The 17,726-nt window shown below is 57.6% G+C and overlaps 2 protein-coding genes across 2 annotated transcripts in view; both read right to left on the bottom strand.

Annotated features, from left to right (window-relative positions):
• Positions 1-1,050: 1,050 nt before the first annotated feature.
• On the bottom strand, positions 1,051-7,881 carry GAREM2 (GRB2 associated regulator of MAPK1 subtype 2). The gene is made up of 6 exons (XM_075049782.1): positions 7,770-7,881; positions 6,082-6,222; positions 4,497-4,627; positions 3,104-4,219; positions 2,242-2,405; positions 1,051-2,089 (listed from the first exon to the last, which is right to left on the bottom strand). Exons 1-6 carry the CDS (start codon positions 7,879-7,881, stop codon positions 1,216-1,218), a joined length of 2,538 nt encoding a protein of 845 aa, XP_074905883.1. The 3' UTR covers positions 1,051-1,215.
• A 2,579-nt stretch (positions 7,882-10,460) lies between these two features.
• The window catches only part of RAB10 (RAB10, member RAS oncogene family), a 46,660-nt gene continuing 39,394 nt past the window's right edge, over positions 10,461-17,726 (bottom strand). The window contains exons 4-6 of the mRNA XM_075048841.1: positions 16,221-16,310; positions 15,599-15,700; positions 10,461-13,608 (exon numbers count right to left, since the gene is read on the bottom strand). Coding sequence (XP_074904942.1) covers positions 13,525-13,608; positions 15,599-15,700; positions 16,221-16,310 — 276 coding nt within the window. The 3' untranslated portion in view covers positions 10,461-13,524. The remainder of the gene's footprint in view (positions 13,609-15,598; positions 15,701-16,220; positions 16,311-17,726) is intronic.

The raw sequence follows: 17,726 nt of genomic DNA, 5'->3' as shown, positions 1-17,726 counted from the left end.
AGGAGCCTCTGGCTCTTTTGTCTGGCCCTGAGCGCTGCTGACGGGGTTATCCTGGCAGATGGACCCGCCTGTAATTGCAAATCAAGCAGCCAAAGGCCAGAAGGGTCCCCCGTGGGGAGAGCTCAGTTTAAACTAAAAGGCTTTAAATCTCTGTGCACCTGTCAGTGATTTCAGAGCTGGCCTGGCCTCCTCCTCCCTGGCTTGGTGTGGTGCCTCCCCAGGCTCCAGCCTTTTCCCTGTGCCCTGGCAGGGCTCGGGCCGGGAGCTGGGTGCTGCTGCTCTTTTCACGTCACTTCTGTGCTTGTTTCTCAAAACTACCGGGGCGAAACTGGGCTGAGACATCATCTCAACCTGCCTCTGCTGCCTGCTGGCGGAGGCACTGGGCTGCCTGTGGAGCTGGTAACCAGCCTTCAGCCCTCCCTGGGGGGGATGCAGCAGCCCCCAGGACCTGCCCCCTGCGTGGAGGGCTGTGCAGGAGCTGTGCTTGTGGGGGTGTGAGCCCTGCTTCCCCCTCCACGGCCAAGGAGCTGAGGTCAGGACCGGGGAGGTCTGGTCCCAGACCCTCCTGATGCTGTGGCCCTATCGAGCTCCGTGCAGAGCAGGGTTTGGGGAGCTTGGGGGTCCTTGGGGCACCTCACCATGGGCCCTGGGAGAGTGGGGTGCGCTGGGTGGTGGTTGCTGCCCTGAGCGTGGGTCTCTGCCTCCTTTTCTTCCATGTCCATCAGGCAGGGGAGCTTCCTTCCAGGGCCCTGAAATCACCCTGTGGTGCAGGCAGCCCGGAGCAGCTCCTGGAGCAATGCCTTGCAGGGGGGACACAGATCCCTTCCAAAGAGGATGGGAGTGACTGCCAGAGCCTCCATCCCTGCTAAGAGCCCCTTTCCCCCTCCTCCCCAAGCAAGGGGCTTCTCCCGTGGCTCGTTTTTCTCCCATACGTTTATTACGCTAATCCACAAGGATTAAGTTAAACCAGTCAATGCGAACTCCAGTGTTTTCCAGCCCGTTTGGGCCAAAATTACCGTCCAGTGTTAAAAAGGAAAGGGGGGAGGGCCGGGAAATAGGGCTGAGCTGCCGGGGAGGAGGAAAACCCACAGCCGGTGGGCACCGCCGCATCAGGGCACCCCCGGAGCAGGGCAGGGGACAGGAGCGGGGAGAGCCGGGGCTGCGGTCCAGGTGTCTGGGGGACCCCAAGGGTCCAGGGGGTCCCCACGCGTGCGGCTAGATCTTGGGGCGCCAGCCCTTGATGAACTGCATGATCTTCTTCACCTGGAGCTTGGTGAGGCGAAAGTCGTCGGCCAGGATCTCCTCGCTGAGCTGCACGAAGATGCTGCCGTCGATGCGCTCGCGGGCGAAGAAGCTGACCACGTCCTCGGAGAGGCCGATGAAGCGCAGGCACTTGGAGACCTCCTCCAGCGAGAGGGCCGAGAGGTCGGCGGGGGGCAGCCAGGGCGAGCCGTCCCCGCTGGGACGGGGGGCGGCCGGCAGAGCCCCCCCGTCGCCCCTCGCCGCCGGCGGCACCTCGATGACGCCCTGCGCCAGGTAGACGCGGGTGACGCCGCCCTCGGCCCCGCGCAGGACGGCGGGCGAGAGCGGGGCCGCCCCGCGGATGACGATGCTGTCCCCCTCGAACCCCTTGGGTGGGCGAGGGGGGGGCGCCGGCTCCTCGACGGGGGCGAAGGGCTCCGGCGAAGAGGAGGAGGAGGGGGCGGCCGGGGCCGAAGGCGGCTTGGGCCATTCCGGGCTCTCCGGCCATTCGGTCGGGCCGGCGAAAGGGTTGAGCGCCCCGAAAGGGGCGAAGCGTTTTTGGGGGTGCGGGGGCTTGAGGCGGGGGCAGCTGCGGTAGGGCTTCAGAGGGGGGTCGGCCCCCGACAGCGGGGTCGAGCAGCCGCTGCCGGCCCCGGCGCCCGCCTCGGCGTACGCCCAGGGGTCCGACCAGGAGGTTGGGGTGGGCTGGGCGGCGGGGGGCAACGTGGCGGGGGGCAGCGGGCGCCCGGGGGCCTCCCCGGCTTTGCAGTCACCCCAGGTGCAGGGGTAGCAGTACAGGGAGTAGGCGTCGGGCGAGGGCGAGCCGCTGCCGCTCCGTGGGACCGACCTGTGGGAGGAAGGGGAGCATCACCGCCACCCCGGGGCTGCGGTCTCCCCCCCAACTCCATCCCCGACCCCACGCTGCGGGGGTATCTCACCCCGGGGTGTCAACCTGCCACCCCATCGCGGCATCCCCACGTCCGCGCCGGAGCCACTCACCCGTCGTGGAGCCCCGAGGAGTAGTAGGAGAGGCTGGGGCTGGGCGAGGGAGCGGGTGCCAGCTTCGGGCAGCGCAGGGGTGCTGGGGGGCTGCAGGACACGGGGGGGCGGCTGCCCCGGGGTGGCACGGGAGGTGCATTCAGCAGCCGGCACTCCTCCTTCACCTGGAAGGGGGGATGAGCACCGTCAGGACCCCGGTCACCGGTGCTGGGGGAATCTGCCCCCCGGGAGCCTGCGGTTGGAGGGGGCAATGGGGGGGGCTTGGGGGCGGCCAGCCCCAGTCGAGCCACGAAGCTCTGGGTACCAGCGGGGAGCCCCAGGGAACCATGTATCCCGTGGTGCAGGGATCCCAAAAATAGCGGGTACCCCGTGGTAAAGGTGAGCCTGAAATTTTGGGTACCCCCTGGTGCAGGGGAGCCCAGAGGATCTGGGTACCCCACGGTGCTGGGAAGCCCAAGAGATTCAGGTACCCCCATGGTGCAGAGAGCCCTGGGGAACCGGGGACCCCATGGTACAAGGGCGTCCTGAGGATTTGGGTACCCCCGGGTGATGGGGAGCCCTGGGGAACTGGGTACCCCATGGTGCCGGGGAGCCCACAGGATTTGGGTGACTTACTTAACAGAGCTGGGGAGGGACCCCAGAGCCCCACAGCACCTGGGGAGGGGGTCAAGCAGGCTGTGCCATGGGGCTGACAGCACGGCCCGGGGCTGTGCACCCGCGGCACAGAACTGCCGACGGGGGCTATGCCGGGGCTCACCGCCCGGCTACCCCAGTGCATCGCCCCCGGCCGGGGCGGCTGGCAGCAGGCGGGACCCCGGGGGGTGTCATTCCCCATCCCTGGGGACGGGACCGTGGCTCTTACCGCCTCCGACTTGGGTGGCACGGGAGGTGGGGTGTCCCCGCGGGGCTCGTCCCCGGGCACGCCGGGGCGATGCGGGGAGCCCGTCGGGGTGACGGCCCCAAAGGAGACGAGGTCCTGCCGGCCAGCGCCGCTGCCCGGCTCGCAGCAGCCCTCCGGGCTGGGGTTGCTCCAGAGCTCCTCGTAGGGGATCTCCAACAGCTCCTGAGTCCTGAACTCGGGCTCGGCCCAGTCGGGCGTCATGTATTCCCGGTCGGGGTCGGGGAAATCGGGCAGCGGCGGACGCGTCGCGCCCCCCGCGACGCCCCGCGGTCCCTGGCAGCAGGCGGCGGGGTCCCGGGGGACCCCCGTGCCGCAGGCGCAGAGGGAAAGGCGCTGGAGGGGCTGGCTGAGCTCCTCGCGGGCGCAGGCGGGCAGGCAGAGCCGCAGGCGCCGGGGGCTGGCGCACTCCTCCGAAAAGTCAGGTTTGGCCTCCCGCACGGCCCGCGAGTACTCGTCGGGGTTGAAGCGGTCGTGGCAGTACGCGGCGCTGTCCCGCAGCAGCTTCTCCAACTGGGGGTCCCCGGCGAGCAGCCCCTCGGGCAGCTGGAAGCGGGGCATGTCGGTCAGCAGGAGAAAGTGGAAGGGGACCAGCTCGTCCCGGCGGAGGATGCAGCACAAGACCACCGTCTTGGAGATGATGCTGACCAGCTTGTAGCAGTGGCCCTCGCGGATGGCGTGCAGGTCGTAGGGGTTGCGCGCCGGCCGGCTGGGCACGGCCACGTTGACCGGCAGCCGCACCTTCTCGATGATGCTGCGGATGGTGTGCTCGCCCTCCTGCAGCCGCAGCTCGAGGGGGCTGCGGGTGCTGAAGCGGCCCTTGCACTGGAAGGGCAGGCTGAGGCTCTCGTTGGTGCGGTGGTTCATGCAGATCAGGCAGGGCATCTTGCCCTTCACCTGCCTGGCCCCGGCCGCCGGCGCCGCCTTGCCCAGCTTCCGCAGGATGGTGTTGAAGCGCGACTTCTCCTTCACCGTCTTGGCGCAGAGGATCTCCGCTTGGCCCATCAGCGTCAGCTCGTCCCCCGCGTGCAGCGTGAAGTTGTACACCTCGCTGTCCTCGCTGAACTCCCCCGACACCACCTGCCCCGGGACAGCCCCACCGTGGGACCCGCTGCCCTGGCGCCGTCCCCTGATGTCCCACCATCAACCCTTGATGTCCCACCGGTCTCTCCCGATGTCCCACCGCCGCCCTCCGCTTTTCCACCACCTCCCCCTTACTCCCACCACCATACCCTGATGTCCCACCACCAGCTCTTGATGTCCCACTGTCCTCTCCTGATGTCCCACCACCGACCCCCGATGTCCCACCACCGTCCCCTGCTGTCCCAGCACCGTCCCCTGCTGTCCCCATACGGACCTTCACACTGAAGGTGATGGCCTCCATGACGAAGACGCGGTCTGGGAAGATGCTGGCCACCTCCTCCACGCTGTTGAAGTACTGCACGGGCTCACGGATGTCCCGGTCCTGGTCCAGCAGCTTGAACTTCCCTGCAAGGGACCGCCAAAGCCATGGTGATGAGAGGAGCCCACCTCCAGTGCTCGGCCCCAGAGATCTGCTGTGACCCTCCTAGGGGACAGCCCGGCCCTTTGTGGGGGGCAGCCAACCTCGAGGATGGCCTGGGGGGTCCCCATCACATATTGGGGGCACATTTCTGTGGGCTTCACCCAGTGTGTCCAAGCGCTGCGAGGGGACACCAGAGCATCCCCCATACCTGTACCTCACACACACACAGCATCGGGGGGGGGGGATTTTGGGTGGGACAAAGCACAAAGCCCTGGGTGCACGGAGTGCCTCAGCAATGCTGCTCCAGCACACACACCCCCCCCGCCAAAGCCGCAGGGACCACCCCAAAGCAGCCACAGAAATGCCCTGTGGATGGAGGACCCCACCTGGAGCAGGGCCAGCGGAGCAGCCAACATTGCAGGCAGCCCCCATTGCCCCCCCAAAACCCGGCCCCAGCCCCACCAGGGCCCCGTGACTCCCCTCTGCCCCACGCCTCGGGTGGGAGAGCCACCCGGGAGGGAAGCGGGGGGCTTTGCAGCAGGGATGGCGATGGAGGCGACGGCAGGGACTGGAGGGGGCTGCGGCCGGCAGCGAAACTGCCTCCATTGGCATCAGTTCGGCAGGGATGGACCTGAGGGGAATATTAATCCCCCGACGTGCCCGCGCCAGCCGGCTCCGCCGCTGCCAGCCCCGTGCCAAGCGGTGCTGGGGCCACGGCTGCCCCTCGCCGGGCAGGGTCCCCGTCAGGGCCACGGCACCGGGGACACCGGGGTCGGTTGAGGCTGGAACCGCGGTGCCTGAGCCGGGGGCAGCCCCATATGCCGGCGCGGCCGGTTTGGGCAAGGCCGAGCCCCCCGAAGCTGGTTAACACACTGCCCGGCCCTCCCCTCCTCGGACCCCCCTTGGGACGGGCGATTAACCCCTCCCCCGCTCCATTTCCCATTATTTATTTATTAGCAGGACTCATTACCGACATGGCGAGCACTTAGAGTGGTCATTAAGGCTCTTGCTACGGCGGCCGCCAGCGTCTCAGCACCTTCGTCTGCGTTGCCAGCCCCAGCCTGTGCCCATCCTCATCCTCATCCTACCCCATCCCCGTCCCTGTCCCCATCCCCGTTAGGCTCCCCGTCCCATCCCCACCCCTGTCTGCATCCCATCCCATCCCCACCTGTCTCCCTGTCCCCATCCTGTCCTTATCCCCATCCCCACTCCATCCCTGCCAGTCCCCCCCCCATAGCCCCCCGCCTTTGGGCTGGGCGCTGGCAGGGCGAGAGGGGCAGAGAGCAGCCCCCAAACCAGAGCGTCTCCTCTCCCAGACTGGACCATACTGGAGCACCCCCAGTTCAGCCACCGGCGGGTTGGGGGGGGGGCTCGGCCCTGAAGCCCCGGAGGACACCTACACCCCTGTCCTCGCCCCTCGCGCCCCAGCGGCCCCCACCTGGGTACTGGAGCGGGATGTCGATTTTGGGGCCGATGACGTAGTGTCCCTCCTCCAGGCTGTGAGCCGTCACCGTCGTCCACTGCCGGCAGGAGTGGACCAGCAGCACGTCCTGGGCGCTCACCCCCTCCACGCGCTCGCCTGCCGGGGGGGGACGACGACGGGACTGTCACCATCCCCAGGACACCCCCCCACCACCCTTCCCCGGGCACCCGGGGGTGGCCGGCCGGCCGGCCAGCCGGAGGGATGAGCAGGTGCCCGCTGCCAAGAGCCGCCAGTTGCCCAGGAAACAATTTCTTTGTCCCCCCCTGAAAAGCTGCAGCCGCCGCAAACAACAAGTTTATTGAGACGGGGCCGGCACGGGGGCCCCCACCGCCGCTGCACCCCGGCACCCACCGCCGGCATGGCCCCGAGCACCCGCACCCTGCTGCGGAGGGATGGATCCTGCCCTGGAGGGGGGACACCGCCAAACCGGGGTGCCCCTGTGCTGATGCCAGTGCACCCCACTCCCCTGCACCCCCCCCCGACTATCCCCGGACCCCCCCAGTATCCCCAGCCCCCCCCGCCCCGTGGGGGCAGCCCCGGGCCCCCACAGAGAGGAGAGGCCGAACAGCAACAGCCCCAGACCTGGGGCAGCAGCTTGGTCACATCTCACCTGGCCCTCCAGCCTTCCTCCCTCCTCCTCCTCATCACTCCAACCTCCCTTCTCCTGGTGGCTCCAGTCTTCCTCCTCATCATCCCTCCAGCCTTCCTCCCTCCTCTTCCCCATCCCTCTAGCCTCCCTCTCTCCCTCCTCCCTCTACCCTTCCTCACTCCTCTTCCTCCTCTCTCCAGCCTTCATTCCTCCTCACCTCTCCAGCCTTCCTATCTCCCTCCTCGCCCCTCTGCCCTCCACCCTTCCTTCCAGTCCCCCTCCCTCCTCTTCATCCCTCCAACCTTCCTCCCTCCCTCCTCCTCACCTCTCTGGCCTTCCTCCCTCCTCCCCATCACTCCAGCCTCATTCCCGCCTCACTCCAGCCTCCCTCCCTCCTCTTCGTCCCTCCAACCTTCCTCCTCCTCACCCCTCCAGCCTTCCTCCCTCTTCCTCCTCACTCCAGCCTCCTTCCCTCCAACCTTCCTCCTTCCTCCTCACCTCTTCAGCCTTCCTCCCTCGTCCTCCTCCCCATCACTCCAGCCTCCCTCCCTCCCTCCTCCCGCTCCCTCCAGCCTTCCTCCCTCCTCCTCCCCATCACTCCAGCCTCCCTCCCTCCCTCCTCCCGCTCCCTCCAGCCTTCCTCCCTCCTCCTCCTCCTCCCCATCACTCCAGCCTCCCTCCCTCCCTCCTCCCGCTCCCTCCAGCCTTCCTCTCTCCCTCCCTCCTCCTCCTCCTCCCCATCACTCCAGCCTCCCTCCCTCCCTCCTCCTGCTCCCTCCAGCCTTCCTCCCTCCCTCCCTCCTCCCGCTCCCTCCAGCCTTCCTCCCTCCTCCTCCTCCCCATCACTCCAGCCTCCCTCCCTCCCTCCTCCCGCTCCCTCCAGCCTTCCTCTCTCCCTCCCTCCTCCTCCTCCTCCCCATCACTCCAGCCTCCCTCCCTCCCTCCCTCCAGCCTCCCTCCTCCTCCTCGCCCCTCCAGCCTTCATCTCCCCTTGGCTGCTTCACCCCCCCTCCCTCCCCCCCCCAGCCTTCCCCCCCCGGCCCCTCCAGCTCACCCTGCCCCAGGCAGACGAGGGTGGGCAGCCGGCACTGGCTGACGATCGCATCGAGGGGCAGCGCCGCGGGGCTCCAGCGGAGCCGGGCCAGCCCCGCCGCCAGCTTCTCCATCGCATCGCGGCTCAGGCCGGCCCCGGGCCGCGGGGGGGGGCGGCCGCGCCGGGCTCCATCGCCGCCGCCGCCGGGCCGGGGCAGCGCCGGGGCCGGGGGGCGGCGGACGGGGAGCGGGGAGGGATGGGATGGGGTGGGATGGGGGGGGGGGCGGCGGGGAGCGGGGCAGCCGGGAGCCGCCCCCCGCCCGCCCCCGGCCCCTCCTGCCCGCCCGCCCCGGCAGGCGGGGACCCCCCCAGAGGCGGGGGGAGGAGGAGGAGGAGGAGGAGGCGGGGGGGGGCATCCCCCTCCTCACCATCACACCCCCCCCCCGGCGGGGACACCCCCCCCCGAGGCGGGGGGCTGCTCCCGGGGACCCCCCGGGGATGGGGGCGGCTCCGCCCGCGCCCCCCCCGGAGGAGACGCTGCCCGCCCGGGGGGGGCTCGGCTGCCTTGGGCCGCCGAGGGAAGGGGGTGAGGATCCGGCCCCTGGGACCTGGCGGGGGGTTTCCCGAGAAGACACCGGGGATGGAAGGGCCGAGACGCGGGGAGGGTCTGCGGGGGGGGGGGGCAGGCGGAGGACCCCGACCCCCCCGTCCCAACGCATCCCCCCCCCCCCAAGACCCGAGGTACGAGTGGGACCGGCAAACGGACCCCCCCCCCCCGGCAGGGACATCGCCATCACCCGCAGCGGGGACCCCCGCACCCTGGGGACTCACGACCCCCCTGAGCTGGGGACACCAGGCCCGGGGGGGTCCCCGCACCCCTCGCGCTGGGGACCCGCTCCCCGCCAGCCGGGGGGGCTGGAAAGCCCCGGCCGAGCTCAGCAACATCACGGACCGGCTACGGTTCGGGGTCCGGCCGCCCCCCCACCCCGAGCTGCTGCCAGAGCCCCCGGCGATGGGTGCCAGAGACCCCGACCCCTCCTCGAGGGCCTGACTCGGCGCAGGGTGGGGGTCCTGGTGTGGGGTAGCGGGGGGGGGACACCCAAGGTTGCCATCGGAGCAGCAGCGGGGTCCTCCGGGACAAAGCCCGAATGTGTTGGGACACACAAAAAACTTGCCAGGATCAGCAGGGATGGGGAAGGGAGCAGGGGTGGGAAAGCAGGGATGGAAGGAGCAGGGATGGAAGGAGCAGGGAAAGGAAAGCAGGGATGGGAAGGGAGCAGGGACGGGAAAGCAGGGATGGGAAGGAGCAGGGATGGAACGAGCAGGGACAGGGAAGGAGCAGGGAGAGGGAAGGAGCAGGGGTGGGAAGGGAGCAGGGATGGGATGGGGAAGGAGCAGAGACAGGTATGGAGCAGAGGTGGGGACGGAGCAGGGACAGCAGCAGGCAGAGGACAGGGAAAGACTCCAGACAGTGACGAGGATGACACTGACAAGCAGAACACCCAGAGCTGCCGGACGGTGTCCATGGGGAAGGTCCCTGCCAGGCCCCCTCTCCCCGAGCCCCCCGGGGAGGCCCTCGCACAAACCCCACGGCGGTGGCGATGGCTGCGCGGAGCTGCTACGCCGTGAGCCCCCTGGCCCTGCCGCCGTGCTCCAGGCCCCAGATCCTGGCAACAGCGACAGCTCGGCCTTCCCTCCCCACCACAAAAAGCTGACGAGTCCCCAGGGATGGGAAGGATTCGGGATCGTTGAGCTGCTCCCCACGGCCTTGTCCCCCCTCCGAGGGGGACCCGGGGGCTGCTCTCGCAGCCTCAGCGTCAGCTTTATTACCCACAGCGGCACAAAAACACCCTCTCCCGGTTACCGACACCATGGCAGCGGGAGGGAAGAGGGAGAAGCACGTCCCTGCTCTGCCATCCCATGCCATGGGGGTGACACCCCCAACCCAGGAGCACCCGAAGGCTGTGGGAGACCCCAGGGGGCACCCGCTCCCCCCGGGCAGGAGACCTTGTGGAGAGGGAACTGGCAAGGGCGATCGGATCCTGCTCGGTGGAGAAGGACATCGGCTTGGCCGTAAACACCAGCCGGCAGCGGGGGCTCTTGGAGAGCTGGAAAAGCCGCCCATAGCTCGCAGCCACACCACGACCCGCAGAGGGAAGGGCCGAAACGGCCGCCTTCCTTCAACGGGTTTGCAAAGGTCCTCCCCAAGGAGCCGGGGGTCCCCGGGGTGCTGCAGTCACCGGCCCAAGAGCCAGGTGTACCCCCACCCACGGAGGCTTCACGGGAGGAGCGGGCAGATGCCGGCAGCCTCAGACACGCTGTTGCACTTAGCAATGCCCTCGAAAAACAACAGCCTAAAGCTTTTCTGTAAAAAAAAAAAAAAAAAAAAAAAAAAAGACAGAAAAGAGCAGCTCTAGCCCCAGCCAAACAACTTCTTCCAAATAAGAGACCAGTTTGCGCTTTCCAGGCTTCATCCATGTGTCCAAGCGGTCACAGCTGCCCTAAGAGCAGCTACAGCCTGGGTGCAAAGCTTTTCTTTGGCCCAAAGGCTTGGGGGGTAAGGGGGGGGGGGGCTTGTCCCAGCCCCAGCACCCACCTTCTCCGAGGGGCAGCCTCAAGCATGGCCAGTGCTCAGCCCGCTCCCTGCCGGCACGCAGGGCCCTGGCCGAGGCTTGGCGATAGGGAATTTAATGGGGCCGAGGAAGTAACCAATGCAAGTTTATAAAAGCTTTTATTTGCTCTTGGTATGACCAAGAATGGGACAGTGATCTTTTATACAATTTGATACAGTAAGTGGTACAAAAGAATGTGTTTTAAATAAAAAGCCAGAGTGGAGTAGCAAAAATATTAAAAGATTAAGTAAAAAATCGTAGGCATGGGAATTAATCCTAGACCTTAAGTTGATGCTGTTTTTCCACCATCCGAGTCCGAGAGCACAAAGCGCCGCATTTACCCCTGCCCCGCACCGCCATGGCACCGGCAGCTCCCCGGGGCAGCGCCGAAGCACTAAACAGAAAGTGGTTAACCCAGTTGTAGGATAGATTCAACCTCGGGTTTTAGTTTAGCACGACCAATTTAATCAAGTTACATTTTTTGCCGTGACAAAAAGGTAGCGCCGAGTCTTCCTCCGCTGGCCGGGTCGGCTAAAGCCCCCACTTCTGCGGTGGCACCGCCGGCACCGGGGCAGCTGGCGTGGGGAAAGCTGCTTTTGCATCCTTTTCTAGGCTGGCCTTAGGCTTTATTCCACACACAGGGCTGGGGAGGGGGGTGTCTTCCAAGTAGAGGTTTCACAAGCAGTTAGTTTGCTAGCTAGCAGGAAGTTTAGATACCGGCAGAAATAAAGTTACTGCAAATTCCTCCAACATGATTATTATTACTTTGTGGTTTTGTTTTTTTTTTTTTAAAGCATCTGCATCGACTCTTGTTGCTCACTCCTCCTCGGCTGGACCTTGCACTCCACAACACAAAACAAAGCCAAGCCACGCGGTTAAAATTCATGGTTTTTATATGAACAGAAGTAGACCGTCTAGAAATATTTCAGTTTATTAGCTCGGTAAGGAGAATAGGAAACGGAGGTGGTAGCTAGTAGTACCAGCGAGTGGCCTGTTCTCTACCTGTTGGCTTGCAACGAACACAGCGTCTACAAAGGATCCCGAGGGATTTACACAGAGGGAGCCAAGCCCCTGGAAGCAAATAAAAAGCTCACGTTTAAAACAAGGATTATACAAAAAAAACCAAAAACCCTTGATGTATATTTCTCCATTTTTCCCTTTTTGATAATGTTAGAAAGTGCAGATTTAACCAAAAGGTAGCCGTACTCTATTTACAATGCTGACCGGCAGGCGCGGGACATGAGAAACGCAGCGGTGGCGATTTATCCGCCAGTCCCAGGGTCCTGCCCGACCCCAACAGCCACTCGACTGGGAAGGGTTAACACACACGGAGACAAAATGCCAAAATACAGAGGAAAAGGGAGACACCTCGGTCAAGTTACTACACGGGAAGCCGTTCGAAACTAGAAGTTCAATGTTAAAACACCATCACTTCATTAAAATTAAATCAGCATTATTTACTACTTTCATTATTTACCAAAGGCAGTCCAAAACTCAAGCGGACAAGAGCGAGGCACAAGCTTGTCCAACTTTAAAGGAGAACGTGAGGCTTGGGGGCAGGGGGGAGAAGCGTCTATTTAAAATATCTTTTTGTCCTTGGCTGGAGCAGCTCTCCTACGTGGTTATTTTAAATGCAAGGCAAGTGAATGTACAAACACTCCTGCAGACTGAACACCCGGTTCAGCAGGAGCAGTCGACAACGTCAGACTGGCAGTCCTTAACCCCCTTCCTTTCAGAAATGACTAAGCCACGCCATCGGTGACACCGGAGCCTGGCCGAGGCAACGCAGAAGGCGAGCTGGAAAAGCAAGTTAATCCCGGGGGGGGGGCTGAGCAGCCCTGCTGGGATCACCCACCACGTTCCCACAGCGCGGGACTGGGAGCAAGACTGACCCAAGTACCAATGACTCAGCTTTTAACACTGGAAAATGGAAAGTTTTCAGGGAGGTAATAAATTAAACTGCCAACTTTTTTTTTTTTTCTCCTTTCTTGTTTTTTGTTTTTTTTTTTTAAATCTAGTTTCACTCAGCCTTTTGCTAGGCTACTGAACAACTTGTTGGAGCGGCTAACAGTAAGAGAGAACTTAAAAGTTCATGTTAACTGCTGTCAGTTTGGGAATTGCATGTTATATTCATACACATAAAGTAGACAACCACATCACCCTCCATAGAAAAACTAGTGCATGCAAATAACTCTTCCATATCATAAAACCCAACGGCTATGCAGGAGGAGAGAGAAGATATACTAGTGAACTGACATTGGCTAGAGGGAAATTAGTAGGTATCTTCAACATTTTTACCTTGAAAGCTAAATCAGTGCTTTGTATTAAATTTTTGGCAAACATACCACGTTGCCATCCTTTTAATTAACACATCACACCATGAAGAAATGCAAATAAAAGCAGCATGCAGGCAAAAGGAAAGAGCCGCAAGTGAGGAAAAAAAAAATGGCAGCAGGAACAGTTCTGAATGGCTAGATCACCAAAAAGGAGACACAGCAGATTAAATGTAGTTATTTTTTTTTGCACCACCCTTTGTCCTCGATGCATTACACCAACAATTACAGAAAGCAATCACAAAAGAGTTCAGTATTTTAAAATGGTCAAGTATGGATGGTACGTCTCCTGCACATGCTTCCACCAGAAGAAAAGAAAAAAAAAGAAAACAAAAGTTCCTTTCCACATAAGGCACAGGACAAAATAAACCCCATTCACAGACTCAAGGCGAAAATGAGTGTTTTCCTGGCTCTTTTGCTGATGCATCTAGAGAATATGGTGACTCAAGCACATTATCCATGACAGAAAATTCCACTGTTGTACAAAATAAATTGTTAATTCTAACTTTTATTCTTATACAATTTGCAGAATAGAGTTGAATATGATTGCTATATGTTTTAATGTCAGGAGGAACGGGACTATAATACAACCAAAACGTAGTGGTAAGTTGAGCAGGTACATTAAAAAATGAAGTCACGGAAATGATTTTCCTATACATGTTGTTGAGAAAATTATAGTACGCAAGCTGTCCTAAACGGAAAAACAAAGGGAGACAGGAGCTTGTTAAGATGAGGAACAAAATTGGTTTAAGGTTAAAAACGGGCAGAGTGGTTTGTTTTGCAGCGAGAAAAAAGGGGCGGTGGATGGCGATTGGTGATATAGGAGAACGTTCAGCAACACTTGCTCTTCCAGCCTGTCACCCCACCTCCACTGCTGATATCTACATTTTCACTGTTGGGCTCTTTTACAGGGGTCTGCAATGAGACAAGTAAAAAGAGTTAGATGACTCTTGAGATATTCTGAAATAAAGCATTCAGAGCTGAAGAGATAGCTGCTTACAAAGAGACTTACATCACCAAATAATATTATCAATAAACTATGGACAAAGAGCTCCACAGAAACATAATGAATCCTCCTCCCCCCTCCAGCAAAAGTATGCAAAACCAATTTAAGGGGATTTTGTTTGTTTTGTTTTACATAAACAACAACTGGAAAGCTGGGGGCAAGAAGGGGGGAACAAACAAACAACTTTTGAACATGGACCATCCCAAAGTAAACTAAACCTATTTCTAGATCCTGCTCTTAGAACTGACACTTAGACTTTGGTGAAGTAAATCACAGTGTGTAACTAACACAAGCTGAAGTTAAATTATGTGAACTAATGACCTTAAAAAACCACACAGTATTTTATGGATAAAGAGGGGTTGTTCAAAAGCATCTGCCTTCCAGTCAACCAGGACACCAGTTTCTGAGGCAGCGGACAAAACAGGCTCATCTGCGTCATGGGATGTAAACTTGGTTAGACCAAAGCAAAAATCAAAGTCAAGTGGTTTTGATCAGATGCTAACATCTACTTTCAGCTCTTTAGAAACTAACCTAAGCATTCATGAAAATACTGCAGTTTAGTCTCTATATTCCTTTTCTTTTTGTCACAGCCTTGCAAAAGCAAACCCCCCTGTTCTTTGGATAAATACACTGAGGCCCAAAATAAAAATTTAAAGGTCAAAAGGGTCAGTAAGACTTGCTAGCCTGACCTCCTGTTTACAAAAGCACAGGGATTTTCATCCCGTTTCTCACATAAAGCTTGTCAAAAACTGATTAAGAAACAACTCAGAACTACAACAGCGAACCAGACATTGTTGAGCAGATGTGTATTTAAAAGGGTTGTGAAAAGATTCAGCATTGACATTGCACTCAATTTCTAACCAATTAACTCGGATGACATTATCAATAGCATGCATGCAGGAGAGCGGTGGAAGACATTGATGAAGGCAGTCTCAATACAGGGCAGCCCCTACCACTAAGCTGGAGCACAGAAAAAACACACAGGGTCATTCGTTTAGGGGCAAAAGCACATATGCTAGAGTTGGCTGACCCACATCTCTTGAGCTTCACAGAGCTTCAGCACTGGAGAGGCATGACCTGATCGTAAGCAGGAACGTGGTACCACAGGGGTTTTACTGTGTAAATCAAGCCCTTGGCTATGGAAGTACATCATCTAACTGGAACCAGCCCTGGAGCCACCCACATATCCAGCCCAGCTCAATCCTGCAACACAACAGTGGCAGCTCTTGGAAGCCGATGCATTTTCTACTCATGAAAGATATCAGGGATACAAGGACAGCAGTACCCTGTAGCTCTGGGCATACAAAGATCTGGGTACAGGCCACAGACAAGACAACTATCTTTATGGTACACTGTATGTTTCAGGAAGGGGAACCAACCACCAGGATGAACTGGTGATCCACATTCTTCTCTCGGTTGCAATACAACCGTCCAATAAAGCCTCCAATGAAATGCAGAGGCCAAGAGGGCTAATCATTGGAAACAAGGTAGGAAGTGACAGAGCTCACTAAACTCTTCCCAACAGGCACTCAAGAGTTTTTAGACAGTGTTGCATATTGATGGAGATGGTGGCAGGGAGAGGACAATTCTCTTCTACGCCAACTGAAGTGTTTTAATTCCAAGCAAACATACAACATAATCATGAGTTTACGGGCCAAATAACTACAAGCTTACATTCCTTCACTCTCTGATGTATAGTACTCACTCCACATGGTACCTCTACAATAATGAAACATCAAACAAACTTTAGAAGCTTTAGATGTACAATACTCCTCCTTCAGGGACTGGTTTGTCTTAGCATGCCAAAGTCAAAAGCTGCAACAATTCACGTAAACATCAAAAGCAATAGGAGCTGAAATTTTAGGGGTTTTTTTTCCAACTAATCTTGTAAGCACCTACCTTTCGAAGAATGTCTTCTGCTAATGTGAGGAATGCCTTCTCAATGTTTATATTTGCTTTTGCACTAGTTTCGAAAAACCTAATACCATGCTCCCTAGCAATCTAAACCAAAAAAGAAAGAAGATGATTAGCATTACTGCAGAGTTATTCAATTGGTGCTGCTCTAACTTCAGGACTAGCAGCTTTATAAGCATTGAACATATTTTCAGCCGTAGCAGGCATCAGAAGTACTAGCTAGGCAAAGTGTCACAAAAGAAGATTCGGAACTTAATGGTTCAGAAACAGCAATTAAAGTGTATTAAATCACAAGTCAATGTCTGAACATAAGACAACAGATACCATACAAGCCTGTCACATGGTAAGTAACTTAACTAAAAATTTTCAGGCATCCTTTGTTATCAAAGAAAGCAGAAAGTACAGCTGAACTCATTCCACTCATGGCAGTTGTTTGCAATGTGGCTTCTGAGAAAACATTCCCTAGACTTACAAACCATTAGCAAATCCAGCTACCTTGTTCATTCCCTGGCACATCCCATTGTGGCATCTCAACCACCTGGAGATGGAGGGAAGTCTTGGCACTGATTTGATTACTTTGATAAGCAAGTTTTTGTCTGACACTTACCTGTTCACCTTTTGCTTTAGGGACAACTCTTTTATCTTCCATGTCACACTTGTTTCCTAACAGCATCCTCTCCACATCTTCATTGGCATGCTAAAATGAGACAAGAGACAGGTTTACACATCTCCCCAACAAGCAGTAAATATCTACTTCACTTTTGTACTTCCAGGCTGTTTGAAGTCCAGGCAAACATTTACAGGTCTTGGTGTCCTGCACTTTCCTGAGGTGTAACAAAGACTGCTAGAAATTATTCTTCAGACAGTGCCTTTAGATTAAGTTGCTTATATAACATGGAAGTGGAATGAGACAACAGCTACAGGTTTAACAGCTCTATCACCATCCCAATGCCCGTTATTTTCCCCCTTCCTTTTTATTTCTGAAGTTTTAAGTGTGAACTCTTCCTTTCTGAAAAGGACTAAGTGCTGTTCTGCCACCCAGATCCTTCTAGTTAATGACACTTGCCTACCAAATCTTTGTTAGTTTGCATTCAGTGACGTGGGAGAAGAATCAGCTTCCTGCCTGGCACTTAGAGGTGTCAGGTTTTATGTGTACTAGACAAGCACATTACAGAAATGATCCTACAAAACATCACAGGACAAGAAGCACCCATGTCTACAGGTGCCAACAATCAAGCTTCATGCACTGGAGTGGCTCCAGCTGACACTACTACTTTTTTGGTGTTTAAAGGGTTCTTCGCATAGTTTTATTGTAGACAGGTAAGTCTCCTTAACAATTGCAACTATGCTTTCAACAACCACAAAGCCAAATAACCAAGTTAGTAAAAAACGCTTTTGCTTGTAATTTTTTTTTTTTTAGAGGAGTTACCAAGTTAACTAACAAAAGGAAATTACAGCTCTCCAGCATCATGCTGTTTCTCTGATGTCGCAATCATCAGAACAAGACTGCATGTCAGCTTTGTGCCTTAGCTCTATCTGTGAAGTACTTCACACAGAAGTTGAGAAACTCATGCAGTGAAACAGAATGCAGACTGTATACCAAGCACCCATAAACCAGGACACTGAAAAGGGAAAACAGAAGCAAGCACCACACCAATGCTCAGGATCCAAAGAAAAGGAGGACCACATACACAGGGAATCCCCTTTGTAAGGCAAAAGCGAGTGCCAATGCTTTCTCAAGGAATGTTGAATGAGCAAAAATACCTTGGCTGTTCAGTTATTGAAGTACTGCCAATATCCATCATAGTAAGGAAAGAACATGCCAAAGACATCCACCAGACTAGCAGAAATGTTCCAGCAGCCACAGCACAAAGCATCACTTAAGTGGATAACGGAAGTACTTTGAAACCTGCCATGAGAAGCTGCTTGGAAAGTCTAATCTGAATTTACTTTCACTCCAACAGCCTTAATACTACTTTACTGTAGTGTTATTAATAGAACTAGAGAGGCAAGAGATCCATGTACCCAGTACTCCTGCTTACAGTAATAACCCAAGGAAAATCACCCACAGTTTTTTTTTCTTCAGGTCACAAGGAAGAAGAGCAACCAGACA

The sequence above is a fragment of the Buteo buteo genome, chromosome 17, assembly GCF_964188355.1.
Source record: "Buteo buteo chromosome 17, bButBut1.hap1.1, whole genome shotgun sequence".
Taxonomy (NCBI): domain Eukaryota; kingdom Metazoa; phylum Chordata; class Aves; order Accipitriformes; family Accipitridae; genus Buteo; species Buteo buteo.
The sequence above is the reverse complement of the archived record's forward strand: the minus strand, read 5'-3'. Positions and strand labels throughout refer to the sequence as shown.